The sequence below is a fragment of the Myxocyprinus asiaticus genome, chromosome 34 (assembly GCF_019703515.2).
Source record: "Myxocyprinus asiaticus isolate MX2 ecotype Aquarium Trade chromosome 34, UBuf_Myxa_2, whole genome shotgun sequence".
Taxonomy (NCBI): domain Eukaryota; kingdom Metazoa; phylum Chordata; class Actinopteri; order Cypriniformes; family Catostomidae; genus Myxocyprinus; species Myxocyprinus asiaticus.
This window is the reverse complement of record NC_059377.1, coordinates 26,592,361-26,615,344: the sequence shown is the minus strand read 5'-3', so window position 1 is coordinate 26,615,344 and position 22,984 is coordinate 26,592,361. Positions and strand designations below refer to the sequence as shown.

The 22,984-nt window shown below is 38.3% G+C and overlaps 1 protein-coding gene and 1 non-coding gene across 2 annotated transcripts in view; both read right to left on the bottom strand.

Annotated features, from left to right (window-relative positions):
* Positions 1-5,057: 5,057 nt before the first annotated feature.
* Positions 5,058-22,984, bottom strand: part of LOC127425398 (pumilio homolog 1-like) — a 39,991-nt gene continuing 22,064 nt past the window's right edge. Inside the window, exons 8-22 of the mRNA XM_051671385.1 lie at positions 21,608-21,701; positions 21,377-21,478; positions 19,378-19,520; positions 19,105-19,243; positions 18,715-18,840; positions 14,427-14,717; positions 13,927-14,163; positions 12,398-12,665; positions 10,416-10,545; positions 9,912-10,046; positions 9,667-9,804; positions 9,025-9,150; positions 7,108-7,229; positions 6,606-6,798; positions 5,058-6,435 (exon numbers count right to left, since the gene is read on the bottom strand). Of these exons, the coding sequence (XP_051527345.1) occupies positions 6,304-6,435; positions 6,606-6,798; positions 7,108-7,229; positions 9,025-9,150; positions 9,667-9,804; positions 9,912-10,046; positions 10,416-10,545; positions 12,398-12,665; positions 13,927-14,163; positions 14,427-14,717; positions 18,715-18,840; positions 19,105-19,243; positions 19,378-19,520; positions 21,377-21,478; positions 21,608-21,701 (2,376 nt within the window). The 3' untranslated portion in view covers positions 5,058-6,303. The remainder of the gene's footprint in view (positions 6,436-6,605; positions 6,799-7,107; positions 7,230-9,024; positions 9,151-9,666; positions 9,805-9,911; positions 10,047-10,415; positions 10,546-12,397; positions 12,666-13,926; positions 14,164-14,426; positions 14,718-18,714; positions 18,841-19,104; positions 19,244-19,377; positions 19,521-21,376; positions 21,479-21,607; positions 21,702-22,984) is intronic.
* Positions 9,287-9,422, bottom strand: LOC127425767 (small nucleolar RNA SNORA5). Its single transcript, XR_007894676.1, has one exon. It is a non-coding gene; the product is annotated as a small nucleolar RNA SNORA5 (small nucleolar RNA).

The following is a 22,984-nucleotide window of genomic DNA, read 5'->3' as shown; positions in this document are numbered from 1 at the left end:
GACAGCACTTGACTCTGGCATGTTCTCATAGAATAGACCTTTTTCTCACTCCGGGTTTTGGAACACGGAAGTAAACGTTTGCAGGGTAAACTTCGACAGCGGTGAATGGGAGTGAATGGGAGACCACAGCAAATATTATTTTAACTTACCCATTTGCTCCAAAATCAAAAGAAAAAAAAAACACTATAACATTTGAATGACTTTCCAGAAGAGGAAAAAAATAGAGAGCGGTGGATTAAGACAGTTGATTACGACAGTCAAATGGGAGAAGATGGCAAATTTACTGTCACTCTCTCAGCAGCTGTAATAGAAACCCCCTCACAGCTGTGGTAATTACGTTTTTTTAAAACTAATTCCAGGGTAATATAACAATAAGCATAATGTTATAAACATACACTCAATATTTAAAAAATGTGTAATAAAAACAAAATAAAAAAAAAATAAAAAGGTGGCTCGGACAGACCCACAACTTACAGTGCAATATTAATATATTACAGTATATATTAATAAGTATTATTTTAATATATACATATTATTTACTTATAAAATACTGTAGTATTTTAAAGATACAAGTATTGCAAAATAATTGCAAAAGTTTGCAAAATTAGCTGCAAAAATAAAGGGCATCTTGTGGAGCACTTGCTCCTGTTTCACACATGACAATAAAAGACTAAACAAAAGCTGGTCCTGAATAAATTATTTAATCAATCACAATATTTGTCTACTGAGAGGGAACGCTGTGTCCTCCCAGACATGGTCAGAACGTTGTTATGGACCATGCGCGAGGGTCCGAGTTGGGGTGGCAAAGCTCATTTTTAGGGGGGCAGCTGCCACCCTGTGCCACCCTTCTGGCCCCGCCCCTGCTTGTATCTTTTCCCAGATTTGTGCTTCTCTACAATTATATCCCTAACATGTTTTCAATGCTTTTTTTGTCTAAATCTTTGTTTGTTCAAAGGAAAATCCAACCATACAGTTTAATCTTGTAGAGAGTGAAGATATTTATGCTCATGAAGTAATTGAAAGTAGCTGATCCACTAATTTCCAACACGACTAGAGCAGAGGTTCCCCAACTTGTCGCCTCAACTGGCTAGGGGTGCTCCGGAATGTCTGCTTTGTTCAATATATTAATAGCCACTGACATTAAAGGCAAAGGCAATACCTATGCACTGTTTGACTAAACCAGCTGCATTCAAAAGCTTATGTGTGTAGTGTATTTCTGCGTGAGCACTCAAGTCTTGTGAATGCAGCTGCGCATGTGAACAGTCAAATGCGCTTCTTGGTAAAACTGCCCCTATTGGCGCAATACAAATGTATATATCTCAAAAGTGTGCGATGTGTAAATACAGCCTAATAGACCTGGTGCTGTGTTATAGGCCTATCGTTAATTTTAATCAAACAGCAATATTGACATTTGACTTCTCATAGTGCATCAAATCAGTATTCATGTATATCTAATAATCACACAGTAAAGTTTATTATTTTGCATTAGATTACAATTTTTATTTGATTGTTTATTTGCTGCTGTTACTGAAAAACCTAAAGCACTGTTGACTGATTTTATTTCTTTATTACTGGCTTTTAAATAATTACTTTAAATGCTTGAAGCAATGTTTACTTAAGAAACACTAAAAGGCTACCTTGTTTTAATTTAATTTGTTAATATTAATATTAACTTTAAACAGAAAAGTGTTTTCAATAATAATTTAGTTTGGGGTTCCGCTGGAAAAAAACACTCTATAAAGGGGTGCCGTAGTTTAAAAAAGTTTGGGAACCACTGGACTAAAGCAACAAATCGGATGTTTATAAAACAATAGCCCCTTTCACACATACAGCCTTTTCCAATAAAGATGTACTGCGTTTTTCAGGTTAGAGATCGTGTGTGAACACTACCTTTTTGAAAATACTGGTAAAATTTGCTCTGGCAATTTCCCTTAATGAGAAGTTCTATGATAAATGTCCATTTTGATGGTGTGTGAACAGCACACGTGGTACATTTACCAGTAAAGTCAACCCAACAATTTTCCTGTAATGTATCTTGCACCTGAGCAAGGTTAACCTAGGAATTACAAAGGGTATGAATACTTTTTTTTAGGTATTATTTTGATAATTTTAAGAGGTTTGGAATTTTTTATTTGTCATGATAAACAGTACAGTACCAGCTGGGGGAAAAAGTCATACTTCAATATATTCTAAATGTGGAATTTGACAAAAAATTGTGGAAACTGAACTGGGAGTACTTTTTTCAAGGCACTGTTTATATATATATATATATATATATATATATATATATATATACACACACACACACACACACACACACACACACACACACACCGATCAGCCACAACATTAAAACCACCTCCCTAATATCATGTAGGTCTCCCCTCGTGCTGCCAAAACAGCTCTGACCCATCAAGGCATGGACTCCACAAGACCTCTGAGGGTGTCCTGTGGTATCTGGCACCAAGACATTAGCAGCAGATCCTTCAAGTCCTGTAAGTTGTGAGGTTGGGCTTCCATGGATTGGACTTGTCGGTCCAGCACATCCCATATGCTCATTCAGATTGAGATCTGGGGAATTGAGGCCAAGTCAACACCTTGAACTCTGTCATGTTCCTCAAACTATTCCTGAACAATTTTTACAGTGTGGCAGGGCGCATTATCCTGCTGAAAGAGGCCACTGCCATCAGGAAATACTGTTGCCATGAAGGGGTGTATGTGGTCTGCAACATTCTATAGGTAGGTGGTGCATGTCAATGTAACATCCACATGAATGCAAGGACCCAAGGTTTCCCAGCAGAACACTGCCCAGAGCATCATACCGCCTCCACCAGCCTGCCTTCTTCCCATAGTGCATCCTGCTGCCATCTCTTCCCCAGGTAAATGACGCACACGCACCACGGTCCACATGATCTAAAAGAAAACAGGATTCATCAGACCAGGCCACCTTCTTCCATTGCTCCATGTCCAGTTCTGATGCTCACGTGCCCATTGTAGGCGCTTTCGGCGGTGGACAGGGGTCAGCATGGGCACTCTGACTGGTCTGCGGCTACGCAGCCCCATATGCAGCAAGCTGCGATGCATGAGCTAAGCCTTCGCTCCCCACATACATTAATAAGCCTTGGGCGCCCATGACCCTGTTGCCAGTTCACTGGTTGTCCTTCCTTGGACCACTTTTGGTAGGTACTAACCACTGCATACCAGGAACACCCCACAAGACCTGCCGTTTTGGAGATGCTCTGACCCAGTCGTCTAGCCATCCACAATTTGGCCCTTGTCAAAGTCGCTTAGATCCTTGCAATTAGATACAAACACATGAAATTCAAGAACTGACTGTTCACATGCTGCCTAATATATCCCAACCCTTGACAGGTGCCATTGTAACAATATAATCAATATAAACAATATAATCACATCACCTGTCATTGATTTTAATGTTGTGGCTGATCAGTGTGTGTGTATATATATCTATATCTATATCTATATATATATAGATATATATGCACACACACAATACATACGCGGCCAGAAGTTTGGAATAATGTACAGATTTTGCTGTTTTGAAAGGAAATTGGTACTTTAATTCACCAAAGTGGCATTCAACTGATCACAAAGTATAGTCAGGACATTACTGATGTGAAAAACAGCACCATCACTATTTGAAAAAAGTCATTTTTGATCAAATCTAGACAGGCCCCATTTCCAGCAGCCATCACTCCAACACCTTATCCTTGAGTAATCATGCTAAATTGCTAATTTGGTACTAGAAAATCACTTGCCATTATATCAGACACAGTTGAAAGCTATTTGGTTCTTTAAATGAAGCTTAACATTGTCTTTGTATTTGTTTTTGGGTCAATATTGAGGTCAAAAATCCGCTCAACACCAGTTTCATGTACAACAGTAAAGACTCAGGGGTGCAGGCCTTATGGGAAGAATTGCAAAGAAAAAGCCACTTTTGAAACAGAAAAACTAAAAGAAAAGTTTAGAGTGGGCAAAGAAACACAGACACTTGGATAACAGATAATTGGAAAAGAGTGTTATGGATCTTAACCCCATTGAGCTTTTGTGGGATCAGCTAGACTGTAAGGTGTGTGAGAAGTGCCCGACAAGACAGCCACATCTATGGCAAGTGCTACAGGAAGTGTGGGGTGAAATGTCACCTGAGTATCTGGACAAACTGACAGCTAGAATGCCAAGGATCTGCAAAGCTGTCATTGCTGCATGTGGAGAATTTTTTGATGAGAAAAAGTTTTTTTCAATTTGTAATAGTAGTTTTTCACGTTATTAATGTCATGACTATACATTGTGATCAGTTGAATGCCATATTGGTGAATAAAAGTACCAATTTCTTTCCATAAGAGCAAAATCTGTACATTATTCCAAACTTTTGGCCGCCAGTGTATATGTCCAAAAGTCTATGAGGATGGGTGATGCAACTTAGGACTACATTGTTTATTTTTCTGTCTGATTCTCTTAATCAGACATACCTCATTTGTTGCAAATTAAGGTTTCAAACTATTTGTCTTTGGATATGGAACATTTCAAGGACTTAAAAATGTTGCTCACTATTAGTTGCAATTCTTATTAAACTCACTGAAAGTGGCTTTTGTTTGCAGTTTTTCTAAAATGCAAGCTGTGATGCAAGTCATTAATTTCAAAGAGAATCAACAGTTAGACCAGCATTTATGTGAATGCAAGAGCTGTTTACAGAATCTGCATTAATTATCGAAGAGTATCTATTACTTTCATCAAGACTTTATCCTCAGGCAATGACATTAAGAGATTGTTAAATTACCACTACAAAACAATTCCTTCCCAGAAATGGGATTTAGCATTAAGTGGAGTGAATGTACACTTTATAATGCATGCTACAATTGCAATCCTAAAGAAAATGAAATTCTTCCAACAAAACTGTAACCTACAGCAATTCACAAGAGTACTTCTCAAAAGATTAATTAGGATTATGACAGAATAGATTTGAAAAAGCATGGACTTACAAAAGAACAGCCTGAAGACAAAATAAGCACATCGAAAGGAAAAGTCAAAGACAATGATGAAATTTATAATTTTTTCATTGTTTTCTTTCAAAATAAAGATCACACATTGTTTAGAGACAATCTACAACTGGAGTTACAAAAAATAGTTGCCCAGGCAGAAAGCACACACAGCATCTGTTACCTATACACATTATGGTTACAAGTGTGCCTGCATAAAGAGAATCATAGGAAATATACACAAGGCTGTTTAAATATACACCAGATAGTGTTCAAAATCAAAAACCAATGGCCAGTATGTTACAATCACTTACAAGTAGACAAAAGAATGGCAAATCTGTACACACATCTGACCCAGGGCAGTCTAACGCGTCACACACATACACACAAACGCGCTTGTTGCTATCTGCCCTGGAGCGAGGGAGGGACTATAAAAGATCTTAAAAAAAAAAAAAAAAAAAAAAAAAGGATGACTGGAGGTGAAAAAGAGGTGGCTGGTGAATGGCTAAAAGCAGAGTGCACATCTCTGTTCTTTGTACATCTATGCAGAAATAATCTAAAGGGCTTCAAAACCAACAAAAAAATCTGATATTACAATTTACATTATATAACAACTCAGAAACCACAACCAAAGAGGTGAGAATTTACACTGAAATGCACAAGATTCTTTTTTCCATTTTTTTTTTTTCTCATACCAAAAAAGGGCAGTAGAAGCAAGTCCACATTTACATTAGCGAAGGTTTACAAATGTACAATTATACAATCAGAAGTATGTATTCACTACTGGGGAAGACTATAGATACAGATTGGACATCAAAAACCAGAAAAACTACAAAGTTTTATATATATATTTATATATATATATATGCAAAGGTCTACACCAAGTATGCACTAAATAGTTTATAGAAGCAAGACCAAAAACGTCTCCCATGCTAAATGTCTGCGTATGTTAGCAATCAAGTGTTAGCAATAATGTGCGCGTTATGAAAGAAAATGCGCATTAGAAAGGTGTTGCTGAGCAATGAAGTGTTTGCACAAGCCTACATGATTGAAAGTGGGATAAATCAAATATTCTTTCATTACATACATACAGAACCAAAAAGGGACTGTTATTTAGGTAGCAGAGTGATAAAGAATTGCTAAAAGGGAGAAATAAAGAAAAAAACAAAGTCACAACAACTCGAGGGATGCATCAATGACGAGAAGGTTTCAGCCATTTCACACCAACCTCCACCAAATGTTGGGCGTGAACAAATGTGCTCACACACACGCAGACACGGGTGTCCTAGGGTGTAATGGAAGGGGTTTACATGATGCCATTAGGGGGAGCACAGAGTGGGCCGAGGTCAACACCGTTCTTCATGTAGTACTTCTCCAGCTTAGCCAGGATGTGCTTTCCGTATGTATACTTCCTCAGCGTTGCGATATGGGGCCGGATCTACACAGCAATAAACATTTATCACATAACAGTCTGTACTTGCACACAATTCTTCCCCAAGTGTCAATATGTCAGTGTGGAAAGAAAATTTTATAAACAAGAAAAATGAAAAGAAATTGAAAAAAGAAAGAAAAAAGAATGAGAATATAAAAATAGAAGCTGAGCTGCACCTTGTGCATTACAATCTTGCGCTGTGTAGGCTCGGCTACATCGATCATTTTCTGCACAACGTAGTTAGCGTACTGGTCCTTCATCATGGTGTATAAGGCACTGTGGGGCCCGTCCGCTATACTGCATACCTCATCAATAAGCATAGCTCTCTCCGCACGCAAAGAGTGGGTCACACACTTTTCCACCACGTTACTGAGGAGAGAACACATATGCCTGAAAACTTTTTCTGTGTTCCTGTGGTTACATGCATGCATCGAGTGCTTTGTGTGCATGCATGTTTATGCACACTAGATCTGTGTCGATACAATCATACAAATCAATTATTTTTTTCATTTGTGTGTGCATTCATATTTCCTTAAGTTCAATTAAATTACAGTTCATTTCAAAATTAAAGGGATAATTGACCCAAAAATTACTTTAATCACCCTCATGTTCAAATTATGATATTGTGATGTGTATTGTATCATGAGGTAGTTGCCGATACTAATCCCTAATGCGCACCTGGCAAACTTATGTTGGCTTAGCCCCAAAACATTTCCTCTGATTTCAGAGACGATCTTGCTCTTGTCCTCTGCGCGGCCGTGCTCCAACACATGCTGAATTACATAATTCCCATACTGATCCTACATGGAGAAGGGAAAAATAGTGGTTTAGATTAGAAGATTGAATAAGACCAGGGGTGTAGGAACCATTATAACTGAGGGGGACATGTCCCCCTCATTTTTAGAAATAAATAAATTTGTCCCCCACACTTTTTGAGAAATAATAATTACATTTAATACATTTATTTTGCTTAATTGTAGTGCAAGGGAAAAAAGTGCAGCCGTTTGCCAAAAACGAAGCCTTTAAGACCCAGCAGAAGATTCTGCCAGCTGGTTCTTCGGCAGTGGGTGAAACTAACTCAAAGCGGTATCTCATTGGCTAGGGCTCACATGTTACAGTCCACATTTTAATTCAGCAAATCAGTTTGGGTGAACACAGACAATGTGATTAATATTAATGAGCCCAACAGCCTGCCAGGCAATCTACCTGAGACAAGACGTGGGCAAATAGAGAAGTCATCTTTGACTATTGTAAGTTAATGTTGTTAAACAGATGAAAACATTTTACATTTTGGTAACTTTCAGCGAGTTTTAAATCTCTGACCTCTTTATTGTTAGTCTTTTTCACTGAAACACTCAGTGACCAATAATATCTCATGTACAACCACCAGCCAAAACACTGAAGGGGACAGACATTCGGGATTTCTTTCATAGAGTCGTTTGTGACAACAATAATCTAATGTCATAGTATACATCTAAACAATGATATTGTTCTTTGACTTTTCCATGTTTTTTGCTTGGCTATTATATTGAATTTAATGGTAATGGTGATGTTTGCAGCATATCTATTTTAGAAAAGAAAAAGAAAAAAATAGATCAGTGACCAAGTCAACAGTGTACAGAGAGGTGACAAGCTTCTGAAATTCTTCAGGTAAGATCATTTGACATGGACATTAAGGATTTTTAATTAATTTGTTGTGCTTGATTGACACTTTGGTTCTGGCTGACTGGACCAATGTTTGAAATGTTTGACAGCAATCATTAAATTATATAATTATTTTGATATGACAACTTCATTCATACATGGTTTGTACAATTTAGTTCTAATTACTAAAGTTCTATCATGAAAAAAATGCTGATGTCTTTTTTCTTTTCTCCCCAATTTGCAATTCCCAATGTGCTCTAAGTCCTCGTGGTGGTGTAGTGACTCGCCTCAATCTGGGTGGCAGAGGATGAATCTCAGTTGCCTCAGTGTCTGAGACCGTCACTCCGTGCATCTTATCACATGGCTTGTTGAGCATGTTACCGCAGAGACGTAGCGCGTGTGGAGGCTTCACACTATTCTCCGCGGCATCCACGAACAACTCACCAAGTGCCCCACCAAGTGCGAGAACCACACATTATAGCGACCATGAGGAGGTTACCCCATGTGACTCTACCCTCCCTAGCAACCGGGCCACTTTAGCTGCTTAGGAGATCTGGCTGGAGTCACTCAGCACACCCTGGATTCAAACACGCGACTCCAGGGGTGGTAATCAGCGTCAGTACTCGCTGAGCTACCCAGACCCAATGCTGATGTTTATTAAAAGTTCAGTTGATATGCTTTCTTTTCAAATGATCACATTCTTAAAAACATATTCTAAAATTTTTTTTTAAAAAATAAAATAAATAAATATATAATAATAATAATATTATTAATATTATTATTATTATTATATATATCTATATATATTTTTTTATTTATTTAAAACTGTCATATTGTGAAGAGAGGCTGATGAGATTTAGAATGCCTACCCAGTTCTCAGATCATTCCTATGCCCCTGAATAAGACTGTTCCTGGGTCTGTGAAAAAAAGAGATGATGCCTCATAAATTACCTGGACCAGCTGCTCAGTGTGTTGATGTATTTCCTCCAGTATCGGTAGAGTCTGCTCAGGCAGGCAGTGCTCCAGAATACGTTGAATCACCCGGCAACCATATGGGTGTGTGGACAGAGCAAACACCTGCGCAACACACACAGTTATTACTTACAAGAGATGAATGTTTTAAGTACATTTCAAAATATGTAGCTCCAGGCACATGCAGCCTCTATTTTATTGACGATAATGCAGTTCTCTCAACATAGGCAGGAAATAAAATGCATGTACATAGGTCTTTCTATCCCCAGTATCCACTTTGTAAGAATGTGGGGCCCATGAACTACGCATTTACTGTTGCAGCCGTTTTGGCCAGTGCGGTCCACTGAAGAGGAAACACTGAATTTGACAAGGCTGCAGTTTTATTTGACAGGAAATTGAGACGAAAAGGAACTTATAAAGTTAAACTAATTTCAAACTGATTCAAAGCTTTGATTCTTTAGAAATACACAAAAGTTGACAAAAAGCAAAGGTCCACTCCAGCATAAGCAAATCACAAAGGAGTTCCCATGGTATATAGACAGGAATTCTTTCTTAAAGCCCTTCAATTCAAACATATAGTGTTTCAAGATGTTGAATAGGTAAGCTGCCATAGAAACCCACCTGTCCTTTGAAGGCATCGATGATGAACTGCAGAGCATGAGGCTGAACACACTCTATACACTTCTGCACCACATGGTTGCCATTTTGATCCTTAACACACTTCAACACGTGTCCATCGAGCTCCCGAACCATCTCATTCTGCATAAGACAAACACATTAGATGCAAATATTACACTTGTGTAATTTCAATTGGATGCCTACACAAACAGCAGTGTATATGGGCAAACAGTCTTTTGTAAACTTACAATGACTTGTTGGTCTGAAGGGATGAACTCCAGAGCTTTCTGGATCACTCTGCAGCCGTACATCTGCAGCGCCAGAGACAAAACATGGCCCCTGATCCGCTCGGCCAGCGCCAACTTCTGATCGAGACTGCCAAACTTAACAAAACAAATGCCATTTACCGGACATTTTTTCTCACTGATAGAAGGGAGCAGGTTTTGGGTGGAAGTCCCATTAGCCCCTGCTGGTAGACACCATCACTACCAGCACATGTTTGGCATCTTTCTCCATTGATGGCACATTTAAAAGTAGCAGTATATTCTGCACGTTTTATTTTTTTAACAGTTACAACACAACTGCAAATATATAAAGTAGATGTTTTGCCAGTAAATTATGTTTCAGGAGGTCTCTCAAAAGCATAAAATACACTATATTTTACACATATTTGCCCTGTCTGCTTTTTAGACACTCAATATGAATATGGACCCAAAAAAAAAAAAAAAAAAAAAAAAAATCCTTGGTGTTACCTCAAAGAATTTCTGGATGACATAATTTCCAAACACATCAACCATGAGCTGGTATGCTGCCTGCAGTATCTCGTTGAAGACCAACTGCCGCTCCGCAGGACTTGCTCTCTCCAATTTTAGCTGGATAAACCTGAATGCAAACAAAAGATTTTAAAAAAAATATTCTGGACATTAAAGTGTGAGCACATTTGGTGAAGTCCTGCTTTGCAGCCATCAGGTATAAAATAATTATGGTGAAAGTCTCATGAAAGTTATAAGCAAAGAACCATAAGTTTTACACAAAATTAAATTACTGCATTTTGTAGCTCTATTTAACAGCTAAAATTGACAAATTTAATACAAACCCCTTATACATTCTAGTATTATTTTTTTAAAATATATTATCCCAAGTTGTAACATCTTGTACAGACATGTTGATCCTCTGTGTTTAGAAATGGTGTTCTCCTAAAGTTCAGGAACCATGTGCCGAGTAGGGCTAAAACGATTAGTCAACATGATTGACAACATCAACAATAAAAAATTGTCGACAAAAATTTTCATTGTCAAATAGTCGTTTGATCTCGTTTAACATAACATGAGATCACATGAAACTCTGATAATGCACGAGAGCAGCACTGCAGTTTGCGCCTGACTGAGGAGAGGAAGAATTACACATCTCACAGTCCAGATGCACTTTAAACCTTCCACACAGCTTCAGGTGATGTAGCTCACAAAGTATGAGGGAATTATACAAAAATACCAAATAAGTAAATACAGAAGCTCTCTCGTTGTGGAATAAGTGGAGCCGGAGCTCTTTAAAGGAACATCTTATATCGTTACATCTTAAATGCAGTTATATTTAATGCATTATAGCTTTATTAAAGTTCAAATAATACAGAAGCAGATCATGAAAATAACTACAAACTCCGAAACTGGCATTTCTCTGTGCGGTCAGCACCTCTTCTATGAGTTGCACAGATGTCCCGATTTAAGGGGGAGAGATTGAAACTGCACCCCGCTGAGGCGCACACTGTCCATGGGACGCTCATCCCACGAGCATGTGCTTGCTGCAGCTAGATTATAACGTGATGGCTCGCGATTTATTGAATCATAATATATGAGTCACTGTGCATTTCTTATCGTGAAGAAAATTGGTAATATGCAGCTTTATTAATAAGAAAGAGTTTGTTTATTTGTGAGTTAAAGTTAGACTGAAGTGAACAGAAAGGTGAGAATAGTCTTCGCCCCATTATGCACTGCAACAAAATACAGTTTTGATTTGTTTTTTTGGCTTGTTTTCCAATATAAATATCTAAAACTCCTTTAAAAAACAATGTACATTTACTTTAGCAGCTGTACTGCAGAAGAAAAAATGGTTATCTGAGAATGCTGAATATAATATTAAAAATACAAATTTTAAAATATCTAAAAATCCTTTAAAAAAAGATGCATTCACCTGAGAAGCAGCATATAAGATAAGATATTTAGACTTGTTTTTAGAGAATAGATCTTGAATATAAGTATATTTTGTCTTTACTGCACTCGCAGAAGTATAACCAAGTGAAAAAATACACACATACAAAATACACTTCTATTTGTCTCTTAAAGCAAGTCTAAATATCATATGTTGTTTCTCAAGTAAATGTATCTTGTTTTAAGGATTTTTAGACATTTTAAATGGAAAACAAGACAAAAACACTTTTTTGCAGTTAATTTCTTTACTGAATTAAAGTATTTTTTCACCTTTAATTCAGTGAATGTCATTTAGAGGTATTTTTTAAAATGATTTTGTCCTCTTTATTGTTAGTAAGCACATTTAATACAACCTTTTAAGTCAGGGCACAAGCTGAATAATCGGTTAAGAGCTAATGATTAATCGTTGCAATAATCGCCAAATAATCGTTCCAAGAATCGTTAGATTAATCGATTATCAAAATAATCGTTAGTTGCAGCCCTAGTCCTGAGTCACCACAATTTTGAGCTGTAGCAGACATCTGCATTACCTGGAGCCATGCTGGTCCTGAGAGAACTCCATGACATGTCCTGTGATCTCTCTCAGCTGCAGGTTGGGGTAGCGGTTGTTTCTGAAGTCCTCAAGCAGACGGCTGCGACCTGAAGGCATCACGTCAGTCATTCCGTAGCGTAGCCGTGACGAGGGGAAAAGCTGACTGCTGGGACTGAAGAGAGAAGAGCCAGTGGTGGCACTGCGATATTTCGCCTCTGCTCCTGGCGCTGCGGAGATGAAACGGCCACTGCCATTGGTCAGCCCGCCTGAGGAGGATGAGCCAAAGAGACGGGTCAATTAGATTCACTTCTTAATGTTACAAGAAAATGGTGATACGATTATGGTGTTATGTCACTCAATTCTTAAATGATATGTGATGACATATATTATGAAAAATGTATAAAAATATTTGTTGCGAGGCTGGGAATGCCTCGAATGCCACTGTTCTCATAAATGTAAGAGGTAGGGCTGGGTATTGATACAGATTTCCCAATTCGATTCCGATTCACAAGCTCTCGATTTGATTCGAATTTAGAGTCATATCGGTATATTTTAGCTATAATGTCCCTTTTGCTGACATATGAAATACATTCTCTCCCAGCTAATGCTGTTAATTATACGAGGGACCTTCTAAATAGGTACAATATGAAAATATTAATGTTACTAATAATATTTTTTGTTTTTCATCACATGTTGGCTTTTAAAAAAATTAACAAGTCAATGCATTTAATCAATAAATATTATATATAGCATATATTATATTTTGTTACATGTTTGTTTAATTGCATAATTTGTACTATTTAAAAGGTGTTTACACTGATTTGTTGAACACGTGCTAAAAACCGGTACTGTCTCTTTATGGAAATCCAGCATTCCTGTAAACGTCTAACTTAGTACATGCAAGAGACTCATCTGCGCTATGCCTGATAAGAATTAAATGTCTTTCATTAACAACTGACTGTAGAGAACTGAAAGGGTATTAAAAGATACATTATTGACAAATCGGTTGTGTCAATCTCACCTTTGGACACACACATACATTGAACAACTTTTAATCTCAACATGCAGTAAAAGGATCTCACTGCTGAATATTGAACACCAATATACTACACAATTCATCCAACAACACAAATCTAAACATTTACCAGCCAGTTTAAAAATATATCAATTTTTAGTCGCATAGCGCAAAATTTGTTTGCGAATGCGAGTGATTCTCTCATTGTAGTAGAGGGTTGCGCATAGAGTAAAAGATCGATCTTGGAATTTAAGAACTGATAGAGATAGTTCAAATGAAGATCGGGATGCAGTGGAAATTGATATTTTTATGATACTAGTTTCCTAATTATTCCCATGGATCTTCAGGCACACTGGATCACAACATTGCAAAATAAATGGGAATCTTGTAGCAGTGCACACATTTCTTTAATTTGTGAAGCATTGTGCTTTGATCCAGCACCTGTTTAAGTGCTTTTAGATGTGCATACATGCTGTTTTTTATGATAAACTGTTTCCGCAACATGCACTCACCAAGGTTGAGACTGCTTGAAGATCCATGGGTTGAGAGCGAGGGAGGCGGGGTGAGAGAGTGGGATGGGCCTTGGTTGGGAAGTGGCATGCCTACTGGGCCAGGGGAGGAGCTAAAGCTGAGGCCATTGTAGAAACCCCCATGGCCAATAGGGGTGAGGCTACTGGGTGTGCGCTTGTACAGGTCAGAGCTTCCTGTCAGAGAATCTCGACGTGACCCACTAGAGCTGGAATTAGCAACTGCAAACAGAACATTATGTAAAATTCAACAAACTATGCCCTGAGAGTCAGCCTGAACACATCATTAAATGCAAATCGTATTCCATCTAAAACATTTAGCATTAGCAATATCACTTGGGTTTCAGTCCTGAGGTGTAGTATACGTGTTCAAAATGAATAGTTTCAAAGTGATCATTATGCATAGTATTAAAAAAAACAAAAACAATAACGTGTTATTCTGTGTGGAATTTAGTTTGCTAATGACAAAAGTTGAGATGAAACACCTGCTGTTCCAAAACCTCCGAGGGTTGCTCCAAGTGTGGCTCCCAGAGAGGAAGATGGGTTGGCATTAAATCCGAGTGAGGTGCTCCCTGGCTGTGCAGAGCCTTGTGAAAATAGTGAGGAGCTCTGTGAGGAAGAGCTTGGGGAGCCACTCCCATAAAAAGAGCTTCCTCCCAAAGCCCCACTCCCCTGCTGCCCAGGAGCTTGCTGAGAACTCAATGCACGGAACGCCCCACTTGCTCCGCCCCCAAGACCGGCATTAGCCCCACCTGCTGAGGCAGCAGCAGCAGCCACTGTAAAACAAGGAAGAAATTATATTCAAATGCAAAGAAAACAATTTGAAAGTTTAACCTCTTCAACTCTGTGGACCCACTGGTGGGTCCAAAAGAGGGCGCTATGTTGCAAAAATGTTTATGCATAAAATTGTAAAGTCTCAGAATACATAAGTCAGGCATCACTTATGCCTTTATTACATAAAAATAACAAAATAAGGCCTAAAAACATTCACGTCGCAAATCAGTGCCACCTAGAGTTCATGTGGTAGAAATATTAAATCACACTAACATTTAATATTACATTAAAATAAAAGTCTTTCAAATAGCACTTAGACAAATGAAAGCTTTCATTCTCAGGAACACGACTATACAGTCTGAAAACTTTATATCTGCATTTATCTTAAAAAAGGCCATTCTGTAATCGTCCGTGAGCGTGCTTGTGTGAATAATACAATGTTATATCTGAGATGTCCAGAACAAAATATGCGGTCCAGCAGGAAAAGCATGCTAAATAAATTATCGGAAATATATGTTATGGACTATCAATTAAGGCAGAAACGCTTAGTTGACATTATCGACAACGTTGACAATAAAAAAAATTTGAGTTTCTTTTTTTTGTCGTCGAATAGTTGTTTGATTAACTCATCTGACTGAGGAGACAGCTCACAGCTACATCTTCCATACAATTATATTTAAGATACATTCTCTTAAAGCAAGTCTAAATATCTTATATGCTGCTTCTCAGGTGAATGCATATTTTTTAAGGATTTTTAGACAATTTTAAATGGAAAACAAGACAAACACTTGATAACAATAGGATTTTTTGCAGTGAATTTCTTTACTGAATTAAAAAAACAATTCCCTTTAATTCAGTGAATGTCATTTAGAGGTATTTTTAAAATATGATTTTTTTATTGTAAGCATGTTTAATACAACTGTGGCATGGGTGCGCGGTCATGTGTCTGTCTGCAGGAGAGGGAGAGCGGTAAGGCTTGTCACCTGGGTTGTATTACTCTAACACCTGTCTCTCATTATAGTGATGGCGGAAGGAGACATAAGGCATGCCAGAGCGTCAGTGTGGAGGTGAACCAGCAGAGAGAGAGACTTAGTGTACAACAGTGGAGTGTTCTCAGTGTTAAAAATCTAATGAGTGTTTGCAGAGCCTTTTTTGTTTATGTTGGAAGTAAATGATTGCAATTTAGTGTGGAAAATTAACAGAGAATGAGTGCGCTGTACACCAAGAGTGGAAATAAGAAAATAAAACACCTACACTGACATTTCGCTGCCTCCTTACTCCTCCATTGCCCCGAACATATTACAACAACCTTTTAAGTCGGGGCACAAGCTGAATAATTGGTTACGAACTAATGATTAATCATTGCAATAAATCGCCGAATAATCGTTCTAATAATTGTTAGATTAATTGATTATCAAAACAATCATTAGTTGCAGCCCTACTATTGATGATAAAATTTTATACATCACAGCAAAGGTAAGGATCTCAGCTTTCTAATGACACCTAGATTGAGCTTCTAGTCTACTCAGAGGTCAAGATATTCAGTGAAACATTGGAGGTGGTGCATAAACTGAATAAGTGTCTACGGACGATAGGGCTGCAACAACTAATCGATAAAATCGATAATTATCGATAATGGAAATCATTTTCCATTTCATTATCGATTAGTTGGATATTTGCAGTAAGCACGGAGAAGCCCCGTCAGTGACATCACTTCACAGCCAAGTGAAAAATGTGTTGCATGATAACTCGTTTGAAAAACAGCGGAGACAAGTTGAAGTGGAAAAAATAGGACCCAAGTTGTCCCGCGCACGAGAGCACTTTATAAACACCTTAAAGAAGATCATAATAATCATACAGATTAATGTGGACCGGCTGCTGCATCAGGTGCGTTTACAGAGTGCTTGTGCTTTTTGATGCGCAAGAGTTGTTCTCTCCAGCACATCACTTACATTTTACTGCTATTTTCTATGTTTTATAATGTAAACATGTTGAGTTCAAAATCAGCTGCGTATTTCGCAAAACCGTTTGTTCTTACCACAAGCAAGTCTCCTTTAAACTTTAATGAGCAAGCAAGCACGTGCATCCGTGTCAGTCAAACCGATCACAATGGAGAAAGGGAGCACAATCATTTTGATTAAACTCGTGCAACATCATACCACGATTTCAGTTTCAATGTAATCACTTGTGCAGCTTTCATGGATATCACACTGAAATCTTAGCAGTCAAGGTGTGCCGGTTTTTAAAGTGTTTTCTCCTGCTCATGTAAGCACATGTAATACAGTGGATGAGTCTTTTCAGCGTGAGAGTGAATCTGCACAGGGTTTACAGATGATTGTACTATATTAAACTGTATGTAATGCTGAATATAATGTATAATAATGCTAAGGGTCCTGATATTTGAAAGTCCTCCTGATAATGCCACGTGTATTGTCTGATTTCACTAGTAAATTTATACTATGGCAAACACTATTTTACTGGATAAGCCATACACATTCCTTTTAAAAGAATAGTTTAGAAACATGTAATCAGTGAAAATACTATTTTAAAAACTATAATATTAAAATACTTTAATCAATGTAATCAGTGTGTACAAGCATCTTTCTATTCTCATGTCACTATTGCCCTCTGCTGGGCTGATTTTTTGTCCCACTCCATGCCCTATGGATCATTTTACTATTTAATGATGAGCACTTTTTGTTAAGCTTTACAAGGAACTATTTCTAATAATAATAAAAAATCCAAACATAACTTTTTATGATTCAGGCTTTGTTCAAATTTTTGGGAGTATAGAATCATGAATTCAGTAATGTAAATCAAACCAAATCCTTAAGCCCTTTATCATATCAGGTTTTTGAAAAAATCATATTTTAATAAAATACAGGAAATAAAATCAGTTTTTACCCGATTAATTGCAGAAATAATCTAAGATTAATCGGTTATCAAAATAATCGTTAGTTGCAGCCCTAATGGACGAGCACATCTGTGAGGGCTAAAATGCGTTAGAGAGCCACCTACATTTCAGATCAGCATTTTGTGATGGAAGGTGATAGAGAAGAAAAAAATTAATTCTAGTACTTGCTGCCATCTAGTGGAATTAAATAAGAGTTTTTGGAGGGAGATGGAGTGAACAGAACCAGAATTACATGCTTACAAATTCAGAAAAAAAAAAACACTTTCATCATAAGATTGTAAACATATACTATATTATTTATGAATAATTTTGGGGTTTTTGATATATAAAAAAAATCAAATAAAAAATTGACACATTTTTGGCAATTAGTCCACAGTATAAGTAAATGGTGAGCTTTTCAGGCATGTGATCAGCTAAGCACAAAAAAGCAGGAAAATGTTCAGAGCAAAGACGGGGACAGCAAACAATCATTTTACTTCAAATATCACGTCAGTAACGCGGTAATTGCAGAGCTAATTTTAACCTGTCATCAACAGGGTTAACAGTTCAAAGCCGTTTTATATCCAACCATTTAATTTCTCTTGATGAATGAAAAAACCTGTCTTACTTGAATGAAGTCCTGACAGGGAAAACAGGAGCCTCCGTCTCGTGCGTTCAACAAATTATGTGCGTGACGCAGCTGTGAAGTTTGTGAGAGAAGTTCCAAGGGATGGTTAAATGAACCTTGTTTGGGTGAAAAATGCTTATGGAGAATGCACTGGACAGGACATTGTCGAAAACATATGGACAATCGATTAAATATTAACACAACCCAACCCCCCCCCATTAATTTTCTTTACAGATTTACACAATTCACACTGGTCACTTTTAAGTCGGAAAAAATGGAATTGGAATTCCGGATGAATCCAGAAGAATCGCATCTGTTTTTTAAATTTGAGTGTGAAACATTGCAGGCGACAGCCCAAAAATGCACCAGAGTTGAAGAGGTTAATGGTGGACTCGAAGTCACAGGTTCTTCTAGAACTTAAGTCTGTCTACTGGGCACACATTTAAGCGTGAAAAGAGTGCAAACTTCAAACATGTACCTGCTGCTGATGGGCTGATGATAACCGATGCAGGGGCCATAAGTCGGACCGGGCCACCACGAGCACCTGTATTCACCACAAGTGCACCCGTCTGGTCATAATATGCTGGGGCTAACATGGGATAACCTGGAATACACAAACACAATTTAAATCAGACATTGTTCTATGTAACTGTGAAAGTTTAACTGTGTTAAGGTGTTTGGTAGTTGCAACATTGCTGTGCATTTGCATAAAATTAAACTCTGCTCAACTTTGCTGCGTAGCCAATGGTCTTTTACTCCCAACCGCCTCAAATCGCTCCCTTTCATTGAGAATTGATGACTTCTAATCAGTTTGATGCTTCAAATCACTGTTAGTGTGAAAGCCCATTTCACACCAACAGTCTCTTACCGGGTACACCTGCTGCCAGGCCTTGCCCAAAGGCCAAGGCAGAGTTCACCGCTGCTGCAGCAACAAGCTGCTCTGTCTGCTGACTCTGCTGTCCTTGGCTAGGGGTCAGAGGTCGTTGATTCCCACCTGCACGCATCACCTGGGGCAAAAATAGTTCCAAGGTTGGTAGATGTGTGTTAACGCTGACATTCAAAGAACTGAATTTTGAGGGAAAATTAATTGGCCTTTATGACACATTATTGCATCAGCAGTCCTGGTTGGCTCAACTCTCACTTGCTGTTGGTTCTGCTGAGTCTGTGCAGCTGGCTGCTGGTTGGCCGAGTTTGAGGGGGTGGCAGCCTGCTGCTGGAATAGGTTGGCAGGGTACACACCCCATGGAGTTACACCATAGTACTGAGGCGGCATTACTGCTGGACCTGAAATAAGCACACACACACACATCGTTTTTCAGATGAAGGGCCAAATCAGACTGTTTTTAGAGGTGGCTCACAGCCTTTGATGTACAAAAGAATCTACTGCAGGCTTCAAGACAGTGGCAGCAGCAGCAGCCTCTGCCTTCGTGCTCTGGGGCAGCAGTGTTTGTGTCTGTGGCTTAATCAAGCAGACTCATTCCTAGAGCTAAGACCCAACCCCCTGGAGGACTACCCAAGCTCTCAGCCATCATGAATAACACCTCTCATCCACTCTATGAGACTGTGATTACTCAGTACAGCACCTTTAGAAACAGACAGCTTGTACCGTCATGATTCTAATGCAAAGAACAGGGTTCCCACAGTTTTTGACCAATGAATTTCCAGAATTTTTCTTGACTTTTCCATGACCTTTCCAGTCATTTGTGATTAATGGATTAGGGATGGGCATGAGTACTTGAGTACTTGGAAGTGATAGCAATGATCGATCATGAAAACGATGATCAATAATGTTCATGCGTGAAGTGACTTCACTAAATTCTAAATTCATTGACAACTATACGCGTGTCAAAGAGTGGCCTTATTTTAAATTTTTGGTGGTACCTTGCAGTCTGAATCATCACAGCAACAACACAGTGCACCATGACTTTCTGTCTGGGGCAGAGATAGAGAGATGCTTGTCTCTAGAGAAGCGCACACACACCAGGCAAGTTCTTCCTTACAAAAAGTTACATGGAGCACAGCTGAAAGCAACAGAACTCAGGGTCTTCAAAACAATTTTCAACTTATCACGGCATATTAAAAAAGCGATGGTTATGACGTAACCAGTCAAGACAACCGCGGTTTGCAAATACACGTTTCAGGCAGCCACTTTGAAAACAGTGGTGCGCGCTTACCATAATTAAGATAATTACGGTAACCTGAAGGAAGAACAGAGAGACACGCTTCGAGCATTCTTTCATTGTGTTGGCCAGCGAGTCTTCATATAATGACAAAATATTATGCATTATATTTTGATTATGCCATCTTTTGTACTTAATGTAACAGATTATGTTATAATAGCCTATAATAATAAATAGGCGAGACACTGGAGAATCAGCGAAGTGATGTAATTTAAAATATTATATTATAATATGTCTATGTACGTATATGTCAGACATGCATCTTTGGTTGCTGCACTGATTCTCCAATGTCTCAGCCAAAGATGCATGTCTGACATATACATACATAGACATATTATACTATAATATTTTATATTACATCACTTCGAGTACTCAAGCAGACAAAATGTCCAAAATGCCCATCCCTATGATGGATAAGGATTTTTAAAAAGCAATTTGAATCAGGCCGATTTGTTAATGAATCACACTTGTGGACCAGTTCAACCAAAAAACAGATTTGCTCAAAATGAAGATTCTCTCACAAAACTGACATTATATTTACAATTGCAATCAAGTTTTACTCTACATTCTAATCTACACTCTAAATTTAGCTGAGGATAGCAAAACTTGAAAATATATACGAATTTCCATGGCTTTTCCAAGCCTAGAAAACAGCATTTCAAATTCCCTGATATTTTCAGGTTTTTCATGACTGTGGGAACCCTACAAAAAAACAAGCCTCTAACTAACATATGCAAGACACTTGTATTATTAAATCACTTTCACAATGTGTGTATTTGCATTATTTATGTGTATTATTCATTCTATGCTGTTTTCATCCAGGTCTTTGCCTACATATTCCCTTCTAGTTGCTGTAATACCCTCCAAATGTTATTGTATTAATTATCAGTGATTATTAGACAGACATATCAATACATGATGGGCTGATATCCATCATAAATGTAAACCATGAGCTCTCACCAAGCGTGGCGGCAGCAGCGAGGCCAGCAGCGTATGGATCAGTGCCGGGTGGAGCTGCGCTGATGATGTAAGGGTTCGGTACAAACGCAGCTGGGGCCAATCCTAACACACAACCCGGAAAAGTGGGAAAATTAAGCTACCAGAATTTTTTTAGATTCAAAAGGACAAAATGGTGTCCATAAGTAAATTAATGAACAAATTTTACCAATTAATTCGGACACTAAAACTCACCGATGTGTGTCTGTTGAGCTGCGGCAAGCGCGTACTGCTGCTGCTGGGCTGCAGTAAGCTGCTGCACTGCCAGAGGGCTGGGTCTCTGGAACAGCTGCAATACATGGAGTCGCATATATCAGGCATGAACAGATTTACACTAAACATTTGCATTTGTTTACATTCATTAATGCAAAGACTTTGAAAGTCATTAAAAGCATCTGCAAATGTAACTTACTAGAAATACTCTTCCAAAAAGACTGAATGGTATTGCAGCACATTACTTCAAACAGAGGTTTTTCAAGAGTACGCCTGTTTCACATCACAAGTGTGAGCAGCGTGTATGCAAGCTACAGTGCAACTAGGGATGGGCATGAGTACTGAAATACTCAGAAGTGACAGCAATGATCAATAATGAAAACGATGATCGATAATGATCATGCGTGATGCGACTTCACTATATTCGAAATTCAGTGATAACTATGTATACACAAGTGTCAAAGAGGGGCCTTAATTTTGAGATTATGTGATGATTTTCGGCGGTATCTTGCGGTCTAAATCATCATGGAAACAAGCTCCAACACAGTGCATGACGACTTTGTCTGTGAAGATACAGCGCTCAATACTCTGGAGAAGCATATGCAAACCGAACAAGTTTTTCAATTCAATCCGCTAGATGGAGCAGAACACAGGCAGTGTCTTCAAAACCATTTTCAACTTAACACGGCATATTAAAAACATGATGGTTATGACATCTCCGGTCAAGCCAAAAATACATGGTTCAGCCAGCCACGACAAAACAGTGGTGTGTGCTAAGGCTGAAACGATTAGTCGAAGTTATCGACAACGTCGAAAAAAACAAAACATTGCCTACAAATATTTTAATTGTCGAATAGTCGTTCGATCTCATTTAACATAACATGAGATCACATTAAACTCTGATGATGCGCGAGAGCAGCACTGCAGTTTGCGCCTGACTGAGGAGAGGAAGAATTACACAGCTCACAGTCCAGATGCACTCTAAACTTTCCACACAGCTTCAGGTGATGTAGATCGCAAAGTATGAGGGAATTATACAAAAATACAAAATAAGTAAATACAGAAGCTCTCTCGTTGTGGAATAAGCAGAGCCGGAGTTCTTTAAAGGAAAAACCCCGACATTACATCTTAAATGCAGTTATATTTAATGCGTTATAGCTTTATTAAAGTTCAAATAATACAGAAGCAGATCATGAAAATAACTACAAACTCCAAAACTGGCATTTCTCTATGCAGTCAGCACCTCTTCTATGAGTTGCACGAAGTGTCCCGATCTAAGAGGGAGAGATTGAAACTGCACCCCGCTGATGCACACTCTGTCGAGGGGATGCTCATCGAGCGTGCACGCTTAATGCAGCT